General features: G+C 38.0%; 1 protein-coding gene across 31 annotated transcripts in view; it reads left to right on the top strand.

Annotated features, from left to right (window-relative positions):
- ANK2 (ankyrin 2) overlaps positions 1 to 17,905 on the top strand; it is a 694,188-nt gene extending 676,283 nt beyond the window's left edge. For 15 of the 31 annotated variants that reach the window (XM_079154601.1, XM_079154603.1, XM_079154605.1 and 12 more), the window contains 9 exons: positions 658 to 789; positions 1,710 to 1,853; positions 4,181 to 4,451; positions 6,047 to 6,338; positions 9,675 to 9,758; positions 9,870 to 10,034; positions 10,969 to 11,151; positions 12,505 to 12,596; positions 15,625 to 17,905. In XM_079154601.1, coding sequence (XP_079010727.1) covers positions 658 to 789; positions 1,710 to 1,853; positions 4,181 to 4,451; positions 6,047 to 6,338; positions 9,675 to 9,758; positions 9,870 to 10,034; positions 10,969 to 11,151; positions 12,505 to 12,596; positions 15,625 to 15,808 — 1,547 coding nt within the window. In that variant the 3' untranslated portion in view covers positions 15,809 to 17,905. Of the gene's footprint in view, positions 1 to 657; positions 790 to 1,709; positions 1,854 to 4,180; positions 4,452 to 6,046; positions 6,339 to 9,091; positions 9,185 to 9,674; positions 9,759 to 9,869; positions 10,035 to 10,968; positions 11,152 to 12,504; positions 12,597 to 15,624 lie in introns of all 31 variants that reach the window. The other 16 variants (XM_079154590.1, XM_079154588.1, XM_079154614.1 and 13 more) reach the window with 3 other exon arrangements.
- The last annotated feature ends 356 nt before the right edge of the window (positions 17,906 to 18,261 follow it).

Below are 18,261 nucleotides of genomic sequence, written 5' to 3'. Positions count from 1 at the left end.
TGATATTGTCAAAATGACAATATAAGCCATCCGTTTTACACACACCACTACTACCACACTTACACAGTCATGTATAAGTGTCCATATAGGATGAAAATAATAGAATTTAAAGGAAGGCATGTGGTTTTTTCCCTGGGCAAACGAATGCTTCCCATACCTATTATTCATATAACACCAAATTAAAGAAAGGATTTTATCCCTCTCCTATAGTATAGATAAAGCAGGCATTTATATCCAAGTACCTAGAAAGAGGATTTATAGTGCTTTAAATATTACCCATGATGATTAGAAATGAGAGGTAGTCTATTTATCCTGCTTTCCAGCATTTATTTTCTATTATCTTGGTAAGAGCCTGAGCAAGTATTAGTGGTCTCCTCTGCACTTTCGAATCAAATGAACCTGAATTACACACGTTTTATCATCACTGCTTCACATTTGCTATTTCCACTATGGCAATGATCAAATCCATACCCAGTTTTAAGGAAAATACCCATGATCAGTACTAGAAAAATGAAGAAATATGAATCAGTTCTACTGTGTAGAAATAAAAAACCCAAATACAGAAATATAAGAACACATTTATAAAATTACAAAGCAAGGTGTAGAAACTCAACCCATGAAGTTGGTGTGTTTACAAAGTAGTATCTTCTCTTCTAGAACTAGCAAGAGAATTGGATTTCACTGAGGAGCAAATTCATCAAATTCGAATTGAGAACCCCAACTCCCTTCAGGACCAGAGTCATGCACTGTTGAAGTACTGGTTGGAAAGGGACGGGAAACATGCTACAGGTAGGTACAGAATTCTAAGTAAAACGTGTTAGGTTAAAAATGGAAATACCTAGTTCAACAATCCCATTCTTGCAAATTTGGTAAGGCAATTAATTAACGAATACCACCATTTGAAGTATTAACAATGAGTGAGAACAAGCTGTTGCTCTTTCTATAACATGCCTGTGACATAAAATATCTTGCAATTCATGCCTATGAATAATGGGAAATAATACCTGCACTAACTGACAACAGGGATATTATTCAAGTCCTAAAATGACCTAAATTTTGGTATCAAATATAGTTTACTTATCATTATTTTACAGGTAGCATGCTCAGTTCCTGCTCCCTTTACTCCTAAATAACTTAAGTGGGTGGGACATATCAAGTACATCTTCTATATTATAATTCATATGTGATATTCTGACCACATGGAGTAAAATGGGAGTGATATGTGTCAGAGGTATCGCTCATCCTTCAGCTGGTCTAAATTTGTCACTTCCTTTAATGTCTTCCTGCAGATCTACCTTGAGACCTCTATACTTATCATTCCTTCTCTCTACAAGCATTTTAGTAGAATTATCATATTTAGCAAATAAAAAAATTTATTTAAATTTCTGATAATCAGTTAACACTTACTTAGTATAAGTCTATTCCATGCAAAAATTTGGATAGACTTATACCAAAAAAGTTTTTTTTTTTTATCTGCAATTCAGATTGAACTGGGTGTCCCATATGTTATCTTCAGCTCTACTTTTAGGGCTTGTGCTTATGCTGTATCATCTTTTTTTGTGTGCATATCTGCTTTTTACAAAGACCCTTAATTAGGCTTTGGCTATTTCCTATACAAATATCAGAAATTTAGTTTAGAAATGAAATGAAAGAAATTTAAAAAATAGAACTTCTCAGATACAATAATTGTATTTTCTCTACTATCTTAGATACCAATCTCATTGAATGTCTTACCAAGATCAACCGAATGGATATTGTTCACCTCATGGAGACCAGCACAGAACCTCTGCAGGAGCGCATCAGTCATAGTTATGCAGAGATTGAACAGACCATTACACTGGACCATAGTGAAGGTAAAACCATGTGTGCTATGTAGATAGGGGTTGATTAGTGCTGGATCTACATTCTCTCTCTCTCTCTCTCTCTCTTTCTCTTTCTCTTTTTCATTTGTTCTCTTTAGATATAATGACAGCAGAGTGTGTTTTAAATTCATACATACATGGAGTATAACTTATTCTAATTAGGATCCCATTCTTGTGGTTAAACATGATGTGGAATTACTACACCGGTCATATAGTCATATACGAACATAGGAAAATTAGGTCTGGTTCATTCTACTGTCTTTCCTTTTAGAAGATAGACTATGGCCTTTGGTGATTATTCGTTTCCTTGTTACTTCAATTTTCCTGCCTATTTTAAGCCCCCATCCCCCCATTCATTCTTTGTTTTTTCACCACCATGGGTGATTCATCCAATTCACTTTCCTCAGTTTCTTGATGGCTTTTTTTTTTTTTTTGCAGTGCTGGGGATTGAACCCAGGGCCTTGTGCTTGCAAGGCAAGTACTCTACCAACTGAGCTATCTCCCCAGCCCTCCCCAGCCCTCTTGATGGCATTTTTGATACTACTCTTCCTCAGCCACTTATTTGTATTCTCACAACCTAGACTGTATCATGACCTATAACTAACTGTTCTACTTCTGAGGAGTACATTACTTGAACTATCATCCTTCACTTCCTCTTTTACCTCCACACCGACAATTTCTTCATTGGAACCTCTAGGCTTTGGCCCTACCACCTTTTCAGAAATAAAGTTTCTCTAATTTATGGTCATTTATTTGGATGCTCAATATCTCTCTTTCTCACTTACCTCTATTTTATACCTTCTCTTCCTTCTTGGAACCTGCAGTACTGCTCCTTATTTACTCCCAGCTTATACCCACACTTCAGATTCCTTAGAAAAATGTCCATGTTTTTCCAGCACAAAATCTATCAAGAGGAGTGCATCTTACGCATACCATGTCTTCTCTCCTGGTGCAGTGGATCCAATTTCCTTGCTTTTCCAAAACCACTGTTTTCTTTTGTACTGAATCTCATTCCCTTTTACCCAATGAAGGATGTCACTCCTGCAACTACCATTTTGATTTCCTGCAACTGGACCATGCCCAACTGCATTAAACCATGTTTTAACAGTTCTTTCCCTAAAAAACAAAGCAAATGACCCCTTTCCCACTAGACTCCCCTCCATATTTGTTGTTTCTCCATCCATTTTATAGGAAAGTTCTTCAAAAGAACAGTGTATTTTCTGTCTCTCCTTCTCTTCCCACTCTCTCGAGGACTGTTTCTATCTATAATCCACTTCAGTTTGATTGTTTCTTCACTGCAGAATCCAATGGGCAATTCTAAGTGTTCAAATTACTTTATCCTTTATTTAACATTTGCCACAAATAATTCCTCCTTCTTGCTCTCTTTGCTGTTACCTGAGCACCTCCAGCATTCTGCTTCTTCAGGCCCTGGTACTTTCTGTCTCTTCCAACCTGAATCAACAGAACCTTTTTTCCTTTCGCTTTTCTTTGGGTCACTGTTCAAATACCACCTCCTAAGGGGAGCCTTTCCTGCCTAGTCTAAAATAGCAGTCCTGTTTGCTCTATTCTTTACCCTGGTTTGCTTTTTTCCTAACATTTATCATAAATATATACCTGCGGATATAGAAGTTTAGTAAGGGCAGAACCAACTTTTTCTGCCTTGTTTAATACCACAAGATATCCAACCTCTAAACAGCCCCCACTATGTATATGATCTTCAATATACATCTTTTGAGCAAATAAATAAATAGGTAAATGTCATTCACTCCTCCGCTAAAACTCTTTTCAGTGACTCTTCATTGCCTTGGGTATTATGAAATTCCTTAGTCTGGCATAAGACTCTACAAGAAAAGACACCCTACTAACTGCAGGGTGTTGTGGTGAGTTTTAAATAAGTTTATACTTCTAAGCACTGACTTACTATTCAGAAAGTATTAGTAATTTACTATTGTTGATTCTTACTCTTTTTAGCAGCTAGATTCTATGCCTTGACTGTCATGGTGAATATCTACTTATTGTTAGTACTTCAAACATTACATCCTTTGCATTTTCCTTCCAACTTCTCAGATGCTGAGATGAGAATAGTGTTCCCATATTCACTGACTGCCACCTATAGCCCTGTCACTCTGCATTTGAACTGACTCCTCCTCACCTGGGCTCCCTTTATGTGATCTACCTCCTGAAGGCAGACAATGCATCTTATTCATCTTTCTAAACAATGGGCCTATCTCAGGACATGGCACATAGTAGCTACTTAATAAATGCACATTTAATCCAAATGAGCTTTGATGAATTGCTTAAATCATTCTCCTCTTCAGGTTTCTCAGTACTTCAGGAGGAGCTCTGCACTGCCCAGCATAAGCAGAAAGAGGAGCAATCTGTTTCTAAAGAGAACGAGTCCAGTGACCACCCTCCCATTGTCTCCGAGGAAGACATTTCTGTTGGTTATTCCACATTTCAGGATGGTGTCCCCAAAACCGAGGTTGACAGTTCAGAAACAGTACTTTCTTCCCAAACATACAAGGAACAAGTTCAACAAGAATTCTCAGGGAAAATGCAAGACCTGCCCGAAGATAAGCAGGAATACTTGTAAGTTTCTAAAGCAAACCTGCATGCCAATACCACAGGAGTGCCAGGCATATACAGGTTTTAAACTATTGTCAGGCATTTGTTTTAAATAATTTTAAAATATCCCTCACCTATAAGAAATGACAGAGCTACAGAAAAAAACAGAAAACCTGAAACATTTAAATGGTAGTGACAGTGTGTGTGGCACAGACTTGATTGAATGTCCAGTTCTGTGACCTTGGACAGTCCCTAAGTGCTTTGAGTCTCCATTTCCACATCTGTGAGTTATGATCGTGATATATACCCTTTACTCATTTCACGAAGTCAGAGGTCAAAGTCATGCCTGTGAATGCATTGTTTGAACTGTAAATTTTCATGTCAACCGCACAGTCATTCCTTGTACAATTACTGCACCTTGTCTGCTCTGGAATGTGTCCAGTGTGGTACTCATTATGCCTTGACTGGTCTGGAGCATGACAGTGACAGCATGGGTATGGCAGCCTTTATAAAAATAAAAATACACACAAATGATTCACACAGACTTAAAGACCATTAAATTGAGGAGGGATGGGGCGAGAGGGGGAATAAAAAGAGGTTTTCTAGAGAACGTCTGGTGAAGGAGGCTCCAGAGCATGGTGTGGCTCAGAACTTCAGCTCTGCGCTTTATGGAAACAAAGGAGAAACAGAGCTGCCTAAAAGACACTGAAAATGATCATGGGAAAGACAAACGTGTCCCTAACTCTGAAATCTGAGAATAGCGTGTCATGAGACTGCGTCACAGCAATTCCTTTGTCATTACGTGAGTGTTGTTTGGTGGCCCTGGAGTGTGAGAAGAGGGTGAAGTGGGTAATAAAATGATCTCTCGTTCCCTTGTGCCACCCGTCCCATCTGCCGATAGGGAAGAGCATGAAGTAGAGGTTAGAAAAACATGGGAAGCAAAGAAAGTGCCATCAGAGATGCACTGGGCATTTCACATCAATGTCCAGAGGGCATTTCACATCAATGGCAAGACAGAAATTATACTAAAAAAAAAAAAAAAAAGGAGCAAACAATTTTCATATTTTGAAATTAGAGATTATGAAAGGTTGTATTGGAGTAACTCTAAACCATCAGTAGAAAAAAACTTTCAGTGTCAATAGGTCCCTCTATTAATAATAGTTTTTTCAGAGGACCAATAAAAATGTCCTTTTAGTTATAACTAGATTAACATGGGGATTTCCTTAATTATTCTGATGTTTAATTCTTCCTTCAGAAGTATTATTTACAAAGCATTATTATGTGAAACTCCTCAAATTCTCAATATTACTTTGAGTTATAGAAGAAAAACAAAGTTTTAATTTACACACCTTTAGAGGTTAGAAAACTGTCATTCAATTTAGGATAATTTTTATCATTGGAATACATCACTCTCCATCAGTGCCACATCAGTGAGTCATAACTCTGGGCTATATCTTACAATATATTTATTTTTTTGAATTTCTTTCTTGGCCAAAATACAAAACCCATCTTGGCTATCTTGGACTGTGAAGACTAGCTTCATCTTTTCTTCCAGTCTTCTTCCTCAAGCAGGGGGAATACAAATGTCCCATATGTATAATTTGGCTTTTTCATTCCAGTGTGACCACCCCAGGTACAGAGGGGTCAGAGACTCACAAGGCCATGGCAGTGCCTGGCTCTCCCAGCAAGACTCCTGAGGAGATTAGCACCCCTCCTGAGGAGGAGAGGCAGTATCTTCAGACCCCAACATCCAGCGAGCGGGGAGGTTCTCCCATTGTGCAAGAACCCGAAGAGCTCCCAGAACCCCGGGAGGAGAGTTCCCCACGGAAAACCAGCCTAGTGATAGTGGAGTCTGCTGAGGACCAGGCACAGACTTTGGAGAGACTTGATGGAGATGCAGCTTTTGACAAGGCAAGACTTTCCTTCCTCTTCGTTTTCTTGCCCACCCATAACAAAGCTACAGACCTTCCTCCAGTTTCATTTCTCTGATGATTTATTTTTGTCATTTCAAAACAGAAAGTTTTTCCAGATTAATTAACCTGAGCTTTGGGAAACACTCAGTCCTTTTATTTATTTTATTTTTTTGGTACCAGGGATTTAACTCAGGGGCATTCACCCACTGAGCCACATCCCCAGCCCTATTTTGTGTTTTATTTAGAGACAGGGTCTCACCAAGTTGCTGAGGTCCTTGCTAAGTTGCTAAGGCTGGCTTTGAACTCAGGATCGTCCTGCCTTAGCCTCCCAAGCTACTGGGGTGTACAGGTTTGCACCACTGTGCCTGACCCCTCAGTCCTTTTAAAGTCTGAGAAACGATAAATCTAGGAGAATTGGTGCATAGGGCTAGTGAGCTACTGGATCAAAAGTCCTAATTTTACCACTGGAAACCTTTCACTAAAAGAAAAATGAATACAATGGTGAAAGGATAATTTTTGCAAAATTAGTGAAGGCATAGTGGCTAGTGAGAGGAATTATCAGAGTCTCAGGTAAGTTTGCCAACTGTGGGATGTGCTAGGCCAGCAGTCTTATGACATCTGTGTGTACTGTCTGGTGATGAGCAGGCAGACTGTCGATATCTGGTGACTTTAGCTCCCAAAGCCAACTTTCGCCAGTGGAGGAAGGATAATTTCCAAATCAGGTCTACTTAGATTTATTTTAGGACTAATTTAGCCAAAGAACATTTTGTCTAAACTTTTTGCTGCTCTGAATGTCCAAATGCCTGACAGTGGCATGAGATTGCATCATAGCATGTCCTTGGTCATTAAGTGAGGTTTAAAATTGTGAAGGGAGGTGTGCACCATCCTAAGAAATTTATTCTCAAAACATGGCCCATATGGTGCACATATTTTAGAATTAATTGGGGAGTTTTATCTCCCCTTGGACCTCCTAAATCAGAAGGAACCCCAAGGAGTGAAGAAAGCAAATCTGCATTTTAATTTATACAGGTTCTCAGTATGAGATGAGAATCTGTATAAATTAAACTTGGTGTAATATAAATTAAATTAGATACTATTTTTTCCTTTTAGAAAGTAATAGCTTTTAAAAGTATTTTATATTTAAAAGTATTTTAAAACATATACCTAGTAATAAAAGATTTGTTATATGAAAGAGCTGAAATCTTTGGGGGGAAAAAGGAATACAGCATCATTGGATTTAAGATTTACATTTGTTTTAATTCACTATCAGGGTAACATCTGCTACTAGGATTTATCTAAAGTCATAACTAAAATTAGGAACGATCCAGGCAGATGAGAACTGTGTCCTGATTTTGGCAGTTGTTTTAAAGAATGAATTCATCCCATGAATGGATTTTTATTCCAAGTTTGTCTTTGCACAGAATTATTCATCTCAAGTTCTTGGCTTCAATAAAATACTAGTAAAAATGTTTCAAACATGTTCTCTGGGCTTAAAAGCTACCAAACTTAACCTGAGATTCCATAGGCAAAGTAAGATAAAGACTTAACACTATTATTTGGATGACTCATATATTTAATCTATTCTGTGTATGTAAATAAGTTTTTATGTCATTCTGCATTTTAAATACCATATACAGGTCTGTTCCACTTATTCTTGATGAATCTCCAGGTATCTCTTATAAACTTCCTATGTTGACATTTAAATTCTTACGGCCATAACTTTGGCATCCAATTTCAGTTACTTTTCTTGTAGATGGTATTTCTAGGCAGTAAGTTTCTAATTATATTTCCAAGTAAAATTTGACTTGAACTTATATATTTTTCTTTAGCAGAGAAAAATATAGAGCTATAACTTGGATATTTTAAAATATGCTATGCAAAAAAAATTTGGGGGGGTACTGGTAATTGAACCCAGGGTCACTTCACTACTAAGGTACTTCACCAGTGCCCCCTGCCCTTTTTTTATTTTGAGGCAGGGTCTCACTAAGTTGCTTATGGCCTGGCTAAGTTGCTGAGGCTGGCCTTGAATTTATAATTCTCCTTTCTTAGCCTCCCCAATCGCTGGGATTACAGGTGTGAGCCTGAAGAATTTTCTTGTTTTTTAAAACTTCATTCCATTTGGAAAAGTAACTTTATATATGGCTCCTAAGACATATGTTCTTGCCTAAAATTATGCTTTTAGCCTCATCTGTGGCTTTAGGTCAAACTCATTAAATCTGAATGTTCTCTTCATTCTTGATTTCTCTTAAAAATAATTGAGTGTTATTTATAGCTTGCTTTTTTTGATTCCAGGGAGGTATATTACTGACTAGATAACAGCTACAGGAAATTTTGACTTCTACAGAAAGTTCTGCTACAAACACAAGCTGTTCCTACACACGCAGGTTACTTATTCCAAGTTTAAGCATGAATGTCCATGACACAACTTGGATACTATGTTTACACTCAGTTATTTTTTGGGTGCTTAAGTAAAAGAAGTCACAGAAGCAAGATTTAGTTCTTCAGACAGATTTTGAAAGATGGATTCTCTGGAAGTTCTCAGAATTACAGAACTTTTTTCAATCATTGCACAAAAGAATCTATATTTTTTTTGAAGCCTGAGGCTACCACATAGTTGCTTTCACCCTGCTGACTTTTCTACCAAAGCCTCCATAAATAAAACTCTCAGAATACAGTGTGAGCTAAAGAAGAAACCATTAGGGAATTCATTCCTTAGAATGTTAAAAAACAATACTTCCATGCTTCCACCAGGAGCTAACAGAGGAATTAGGTGAGCTGGAGGCCAGCTCTGATGAGGAGGCGATGGTAACTACCAGGGTTGTCCGCCGGCGAGTCATTATTCAGGTACCAGTTGTTGAATTATTGCACGTCAGGGACAGTTCTGTCCTTGTACCCATAGAGAGTGACCCACCCAGAGCAATAAAAACTCGGCATGCTCTGTAGTTAATGCATGGCCACTTGAGAGCAAATCCCTTAATTTCTTATTTTGTTTGTAAAGAAATGCAGTGATAATAACATTTGCAGCCTACCTCCAAGAGCAGGAGCAAGCAAGAGCAAGATCTGGCTTCTTCAGTTCCTTCTACCTCACCTCTCGCTTATTTGTGTTTGTCCTGTTTTAAGTTTTACCTAACTTTGATCAGATTCTCCTAAGCATGTTATTACCCACCTGCTTCTGTTTTTGTTAATCCAACCATTTGACAGGAGTTTGCATCTCAGCAATGCTTCTCCACATTACCTATGGTTTTCTAACATTCCTCATTATATTAACACTTGGAAGTAGATCCTTGGAATTGATGCCGAATGCTGAAATGACCCTTTTCTCCCAACTGTTTAGGGAGATGATATGCCTGACATCCCCCCGGAAACAGTCACAGAAGAAGAATATGTTGATGAGCATGGACACAAAGTGGTGAAGAAGGTACTGTCTAGGGTCTCCCCACAGGGCTGATTTCAAACTTCCTGTTTAAAATCTGTCAGTGTTGCTATTTTTTAACTTAAAAATAAGATACACAAATTAAATATATTTCAGGTTACTAGGAAAATCATTAGGCGGTACGTATCTTCGGATGGCACAGAGAAGGAAGAGATTACGATGCAGGGGATGCCACAGGAACCTGTCACCATCGAGGAAGGGGACGGCTATTCCAAAGTCATAAAGCGTGTTGTATTGAAGAGTGACATCGAGCAGTCAGAGGTGAGGTCACCCCATTCTCCAACACTCATTTTATAGAGAGGAGCAAAGCAGAGCTCAAACAAGATGGAGAGATTGCTCATATTGGTCTCACTTCCTTTTGTATGAAGTCTGCACATTCCTTTTTTAATTTTTTTTTTCATGATTTGTATAATAGCCACCAAGAAGTTTGGCAGCCATTATACTCATTGTCTTGTGTCTGATCCTTCCCATTTCTATTGTCTTTTTAATTCATAGTTGACCACAGCAGAAAGTCAAATTTTAAAAGAATAAATGGTGCTTGCGTGTGATTGGCACACCAACCTTCTAAAGGTCACTTTAGATAAATATTTTAACTTCCAACTTCTGCATTTCAGGGCCACTAAAAGCAGGATCCAGAAACTCCTTAATTCATATTTTTATTTCTTTCTGTTTTACTTCCCCATTTGGGGGTCATGTTTACTCTCTTTGACATATAATTTGTGAAATTCTCACTGTTTTGCAATCCTTCATATCCTCAAAATATTATTATGATAGTTGTGAGGTTATCTGGAAATCTACATGTCAGTTTCTCATGGTGTTTTGAGTTCCTCCTTTGGAGATTAATTTTATCTTCATGGGCCAGATGAAACCATTTGAATGTGAGAAAAGAGAGTTCATTGTCTATAATACACTAAGTAATCAGTTTCTTGCTCACAAAACTGATTGATAAATTTTTATTCAAGTGACATTAAGTAGTTGATTAGGGGCTGTCGAAATTTAGCCGTTAAACAGACACTGCCAATTGATTATAGTTTACTTTTCCCAAACTTCCTCTTCTTTTTCACACACTATTTTCTAACAGGCCAGCATATAATATTGTAGTTACTGTGCTTTGTTTTTTAGAATAGAAAAGTTAATTATTTTTGTTACATCTTAGCAGTCAGAAACTGCATATTGTGTGTCCTTCATTCATTAGGTCACTTTATCTGAACCCAGCATTTTGTCCAGTACCTCACAATTTCAGGCTGAACCAGTAGAAGGCCGTAGAGTCAGCAAAGTTGTTAAAACAACTATGGTACGTGGAGAAAGGATGGAGAAACATCTGGGTGATTCTAGTTTAGCCACTGATCTTCCTTCAGCCAAAGATGACTTTGAAGAGGTATAGAAGCATCTTTTTGTCTTTTTGTTATACTTCTTGTTGTTGTTGTTGTGCATTTTACATTTGCTTTGTGTTTGAAAAGAAAATTGCTTGTCATTGTGTCATTTCATGCACAAATTCAGGGAAGGGAAGAATGCAGCATAATCAAGAAAGCAGACTTCCTGTGTGAATAACTTGTATGGTCAGTGACATTTCCTCAACTTAATGTTCATCCATGTTGCCCCAAGAGCTTTAAAAAATCTAGGTAACCAGGATATACTTCTGCAAAGTCAGAGTCAGAATCTGGAATTGGAGCATGGTCATATACATCTTGTATAAAGGTCTCAGAAATGTTCTGCACTCCCAGAATAAGGGAATAATAAGGGAAAGAAATAAAAATGTTGCCGATTATGTTTGCTAGCTAATGTTATCAACACTGCCAAAGACAGGCATTAAAAAATTTAGATACATTCTATTATTGTGACTTTAAAAAGCATTTAAAGTTACTTATATTCTGGTTCCCACAATGAGGAAACCGGTCCACAGTTGCAGATCCCCAGCAGCAAACTAATTTGACTTTACACAAACCACCTTAGAATTTGATATAACAATAGCCTGAAGCTATTTTGACATGAAATCTACTTTCTTAGAATGAAAATCCATGTTTTCTTCTTGTGAAAATTCATGTTTTTCTATTGAAAACAATTGGGTTTGATTACAGGATGCTATCTGTACCTCCTCTGAGGTATTAGTAATACATAGTTTATATATAATGTTACCTTTCTAAAAGCTAAATTTTGAACACAGATGGTGAAGGAATGGTTGGACATGAGCAAACACCTACAAGATATTTTTACTGTTGAAATACTTTAACGTGAAATGCTGTGGGTGTATCCTCTAATACCCTGCAACACATATTAAAATTACATATGGAGGTATTCATATACTAAAAACAAACCTTACTTAAATACTTTTAGTTCTTCACACTTAACAACGGGAATCCTAAAATGATAATCCTAGGATTACCCAAAGGTAAATTCTCTGAGTTATTTCCTAGTCCTTCTTTCTGTGTTTGTCTCTGGTCATTATATTTATCCTTAGCATCTGTTCAGTAAGAAGGAATGGAGTGAGGGGAGAAAATTAAAAGTTGGCCAATATGGGTACAGATTAGCTGCTTTTGTAAAGTAAAAAAAATCTCCCTCACAAATGAGAGAAACTTTAAGAGACTTATTAAGTAAAACTCATTGCTACTAGGAGTTAATTTTATTTACTCTTTCCATATTTATCTTTTCATACTATGAATTGCAAAGTGGTAGATTGTTTTAAAGTCTCTGGTTTATGCTGAGTTGCATCTTGTTCTTTTTCTTACCTCAGGCTTTGAGTTACACTGGTAGCCACATGAAAGTCCACTTTCCCAGTTTAGTAGAGAATGAAATACTGAAAGAGGATGGATCAATAATTAAAAGGTTTGGGTTAGCATGGGGTGATGCTTTGCCAACTAACACCATAATTTTTTTTTTTCAATTTTAACAAAAGAAGGGCAGAGCCCTGCATAACCCTAAGACCCTCCAGGAAGGGCCAACTTTCCTATATAGTAAGGCTTTTGTTAGGTGGTACCTGGAGAGCATGCTGATTCTTTAAAGGTGATATTGAGGCCTACTGGTGGTAAGGTGAACTGTGTGCTTACACAGTCTGATGCCCTGGGTTTCAGCAAGTCATCAATGTCATTGAAGCCAGCCAGCTGGGATTTCCCATCGTGTTCATAGATTTGGAGAACACAGGAGGGGGAATCTCATCAATGGCTCACAGGTTAATTTTGTATCCAGTTACCTGCTGCTCGATCTTAGTAAATCATTACTTTGAATGTGTTTTGTATTTAACAAAGTGTTCATGACTCTGCATGTGAGTGGTAAGTAACATTAGCATGAGATTGAGGCCCAAGAACCTGAATGCACCTAGTGATGCTGAAATGGGGCTTTTGTAAGTGAAGAAAATGCATGACAGCAGGAAGCATCACTTCCCACTTACATAGAAGGAGGCGGAGTGTGAGGTGCTCTGGGCTGCTGTCTGCCAGGGATCTGATAGATAAACTTGGGTGCATTGCTGTAGCCTACTCTCACTTCTCTGTGGTCCTCTAGCAGCCCAGTAAATATCTGGATTAAAAAAATGTTCTCAGCTTCTCAGTGAAAAAAACACAATGGGAACCCAAGTTACTATTCCACTTTTCACTTCATTGAAAAGAAGGGAAAGATTGTCATTTCTAGTACTCTACAAGGCTATTTTAAGCCTCTGGAACATAATAATTAGAACAGCAAAATTAAAGGTTCTGTCGCAATTCCACTCTCCAACCAAATGTGAAAAACAGCAGCAGCTAGAAATTTAACAGAGTATAATTGTTCTCTTGGAACTTTAAAAATGCTACAAGAATTAAGGACAAAATGCTTTTTATATTCTGAACTTTTAAGGCTTTTGTCCGTGTACTCAGCTGAAACATAACCCCTGCCTTCCCTAGCATCACAGGATCTTTAAATTGGAGTAGATTTGGAAACCAGTTGGTTCAAAGTTCTCCGTAAAAGCTACTGAATTTGAAGTTGAGAATATAGAATTATTCAGTTCCCTCAGCCAGTCACTGATTGAACTCAATTTGTGATATGCAACATTTAATCTTATTCATTGCTGAAGCATTTTATTATACATGTATGTATATTCATGCTCATCTGCATATACCTGCAAAATATACAGGAAATATTCTGTGATAGAGGACCCTCCCTCACACCAATGCTATCAAAGCTTTTCCTAACTCACTCTTTCCTTCCTTCCTTCCTTCCTTCCTTCCTTCCTTCCTTCCTTCCTTCCTTCCTTCCTTCCTTCCTTCCTCCCTTCCTTCCTCCCTTCCTTCCTTCCCAGGGATTGAATCCAGGATGCTTAACCATTGAGCCATATCCCCAGCCCTTTTTGATATTTTACGTAGAGACAGGATCTCTCTGAGTTACTGAGAGCCTCACTAAATTGCTGAGGCTGTCTTTGAACCCACGATTCTCTTTCTCAGCCTCCCCAAGCTGCTGGGATTACAGGCGTGCACCACTACACCCAGCCATAATGGGTTTTCAATCATTTGAATAAAATTTGACCATTTCATCAAGATTAACAAATTTTAGTTTGCCTTCAAATGCAAAGTCAGCCCCATAGGAAAGGAAAGGAGGGAGTAAGAGAACACAAGAGAAGTGAGAAGGAAACAAAGGTGTCTGAAGGAAAGCTGAAGGTGTATTGACTGAAGTAAGTCACTTTCAAAAAAATCAGAATGATCTTAACAAATGCATAGAAGTGTTGGGAGGTGGGCAGATCTCCTAGCTCCAGAACACTGGGGAGAGATGTAAGGAAAATGGTGCGTCAAGCTGTAAGTACTAACCCTTTCTGACTCGGGTTCTAAGAGGAGATGCGTGCACAGGGGTTATGGACTCAGGCTCCAGAATCTCGGGCTCTTGTCTGCACTGCAAATCTCCATTGCATGCTAAAACTGTTATTTTTAAATTTGAGGATATTGCTTAAATTCCCTAAGATTGAGTTCCCTTATTTATTGTAATAATTGTGCCTGGCACACAAAACACATTCATCAAATATTTGTGGCATGAAAAATTGTATTTACAAGTACAGAGTGAAAAGAACAGAGAATGAACAAATTGGGATACAATCACTTTCAAGTAGGGATAGGGAAAAATAATCATAGGAAATATAATAATAAGTGATAGTCTCTGTTCTCAAGTAATGTCCAGTCTGATGTGGGGAGGTGCGCAGGAACGCAACAGACAGTTAGTGGCAATGGAATGCACAAAAGAACAAAGTGTTTGGGGATGCTGTCAGGGCAAAGGAAGTGGCTTTTGTGTCTGTTGTTTCTCTTTTCCTCTCTCCCTCACTGTCCCCAGATGAAGCTTCGGAGAGCCCCATGTTGGTAGTTACTTCTTTTATATATTGATAGAATAACACTTCAGTTTTTAACTATGTCTCATGGCAAAGTTCTCTTAGAGCATAATTTTGGGAAATTTGGATGGTAATCTGACCCTAAGGTTTAAGTTGTCATTTAAGGTGTTTTGAACAAATTAAATGAAAAACTCTTCTTCTTAGCCAGTCAAAAATTGTTTATGGAGTCACTGTTTCAGGATAGACTGGACCTATTAAGACCCATGTAACTTAATAAAAATATGAGTGATTGTACGGTTTTCTTTTGAATCATGATTAAGCCTTGTTCCATTTATTTGAAATATTTCTCTCAGATTTAAAAAATACTCCTTATCCCCCCAGAATATTTTGAAAATCTCATAAATCATTTCATATAGGGTGGCCATATTTAGAAAAGACAAGAAGATACCTGTAGCTGTTACACTAGTGGCTTGGTGTGGAACTATCTAGGAGTAATGTTATGGTTGACTTCAGACCCAGCTATATTTTAGCAGTGAAGAAAGAGTATAATTCTCTCCCTTGTCTGCTTCCCTCCAGGACAACCATGAGTAAAGCCAGCACACAGAAGAGGGCTGTGGTGAAGGACCAGCATGGAAAACGCATAGACTTGGAGCACCTGGAGGATGTACCAGAAGCATTAGACCAGGACGACCTCCAGCGCGACCTCCAGCAACTCCTTCGGCATTTCTGCAAGGAGGACTTGAAGCAAGAGGCCAAATAAGGGGCTGCCCAATTTTCACACCAGAAACCACACATTCACTCAATATGCAACTTCCCATTTCCTTAGAGGAGTGACCTATATGGCCTAATTAATGGGATCCCCTGACATTTCCACTGTTAGCAAATATATAGCCTTTTGTTTAGTTTTTCCCCATCCTCTTTAACTATCAGCTAATTTGTGACCAAAGATAGCATCCTTCATTCTGGATGCTGTATCCACTACTTTGTGTGTCTGTGCTAACCTGGGAACTGGCCGCCTCCATTCTTCTTTGCTTCTGCACAACCTCCATGAAAATCCATTGATCAGAAGAACTTCACCTGTAGACCTCTTCAAGTGACAATGCAGAGGAATCCTTCTAAGGGATATCCGTGTACAATGTATATAGCTGAAATGCTCAGATGAACACCATATTAAAATTAAAACCACTGCCTATCATAACCACACTGGGCATCATGGAATAAAAGGCCTCTAGAAAATGAACAATGGTTAATAGAGATATTGCTAACACAATCGAATGATAATCCAGTTCTATTGCAAAAGAAGCACTTCAGACCTATCATGTCCTTAGAACTTGCAGAATAGCCATTGCTCCTAGTTAAAGATGGGTTAATAATCTTGAAGAACTGTGCTAAGAAGTTATTGCTGGTGCTGGCCAGCCATACTTTATGACTCTCCCAACAGCCATTCTGAGAGAGTGGAAGGAAGGAGCAAAAGGTGAAGAGATTCAAACAAAGAGGTATTCAGTTGCTAGAAGCTACATCCGGTGGCATTCTAGCATCTTCAGGTCTTTTAGATTTTGGACACGTTGGCAGGGTATTTTAAAAGCTATAACTACTGTAGTTTTCCAGTTTTCATTGCTGCTTTAGCAAACCACGCTGTCTTACCGGTGGTACTTTCTTCTGGCCACTGCACTGTAGATACTCCATTGGAAACAAGATTTACCCACTACACAAAAGATTAAAACTCCTTCACCTTGTTGGAGTGGTTTCTTTTTTCCCGTTTTTTCTCCAGGTTTATATCTCTCTAATACCTGCATGTGGCATTGAAAAATCAAAACCACAGTCAAAATCCCTCTTCTAATCACGTTAATGGTTTTCTTTCCTTTTGCCCTGAGTGAGCACTTTTGATTTTCCAGCTCGGTCTGTTTTTCAGCTTGCAGACAAGATTGAGAAATCCTTTGAAAATTTGGTTTTGGTTAAAATTTTTGGTTTATTTATTTGAAATTCAAACTCCCTTGGAAACTCTTAAGTGCATTTGTGCACTTTACTATTTGTTTGTTTCAAAGAAGGGACTGTAACAACCTGAGTGATTTCCATGTCCTATTTCTTATTCCTCTAGTGGTTGAAGCTGTGTAGCATTTTAACATATATATATATTCACAAATATATTCATATAAACAGTATACATTTTGAATCAGTTATTTGTTAAAGAAAAGTATATTCAATGAAGATGAAATTTAAAAAAAAAAAAAAAAAAGAGTCTATCCTCCAGGGATTGAGCTTTCTCCAATTCTATCTGGTCTTTTCCTGTTGTGCAAAAAATGACTCATTGCTCCGAATGTCAAAAACAAATGTGACAAACAATGGCACTTCATCATTTAAAGTAACGTTGCCAATAGAGAAAATTTCCTGGGAGGGAGGTTTCCCATAAGCCAAATCTCCTAAGCCTCAAATGCTAGCACTTTTTGGCAGTTGGATAGGAAATAAAGCATTCTTTGGCAGCCAAAAGGAGAAAGGCCCATGTCGAAACTTTTTGATACACGCCATGGCCTTCTTGTCAAAACCTTCACTGGAGCTCAAGAAAAGCATTTCTGTTGTGTTATTTGCAGTGCAGATGGTGTCTGTGTAACAACATAATGGTTAATCACCTTCTTTTGATTTTGATTTTGCTGTGTTATCAAAAAACTTGAATACTGTGAGAAGAAGTGAATTTTCAGTTGATGAATCAGCATCTTGTTCCCATGGTGATAACACTAATTGAATATATCTATGAGGGCATGTATTAGTTAATGGAAAAAAATACAACACTAACAATACATAGCTGCAATGTTGTACAATGGCTGATTTAATTAAATAAAATGTACAAGTGTTAAATGTGGCAACAGTGATTTGTTCTTCTTTATCATAGACCTGTAATCTCAGGAGAATAAGAGATTATTAAAGAGATGAGATAGGTTTGAGGACAACAGAAAGATGCAAATTCCCTTTCCTTAGTTGTATTTAGGAACTGAGTGTGTTGTGTGCCTTCAGTGTATCAAGCAATGGGATAAATAGAAAGAGTCTGTCTCCGCCCTCCAGGAAATTTTATTGCCATTGCTATGCAACAGAAAGAAGCAAGGGTGTATGTTTAGTTTAGGGATCACTAGTAAATGAAAAACAGGAATCTAGGGACTTGGAGGAGATGGGAATGTGATTACTAGGGGTTGGCAGCACAGCAAGGTCATAGGGCAGGAC

Source organism: Sciurus vulgaris (genome assembly GCF_902686455.1).
Source record: "Sciurus vulgaris genome assembly, chromosome: 9".
In the NCBI taxonomy this organism is placed as follows: Eukaryota; Metazoa; Chordata; class Mammalia; order Rodentia; family Sciuridae; genus Sciurus; species Sciurus vulgaris.
This window is presented reverse-complemented; position numbering and strand designations above follow the sequence as displayed.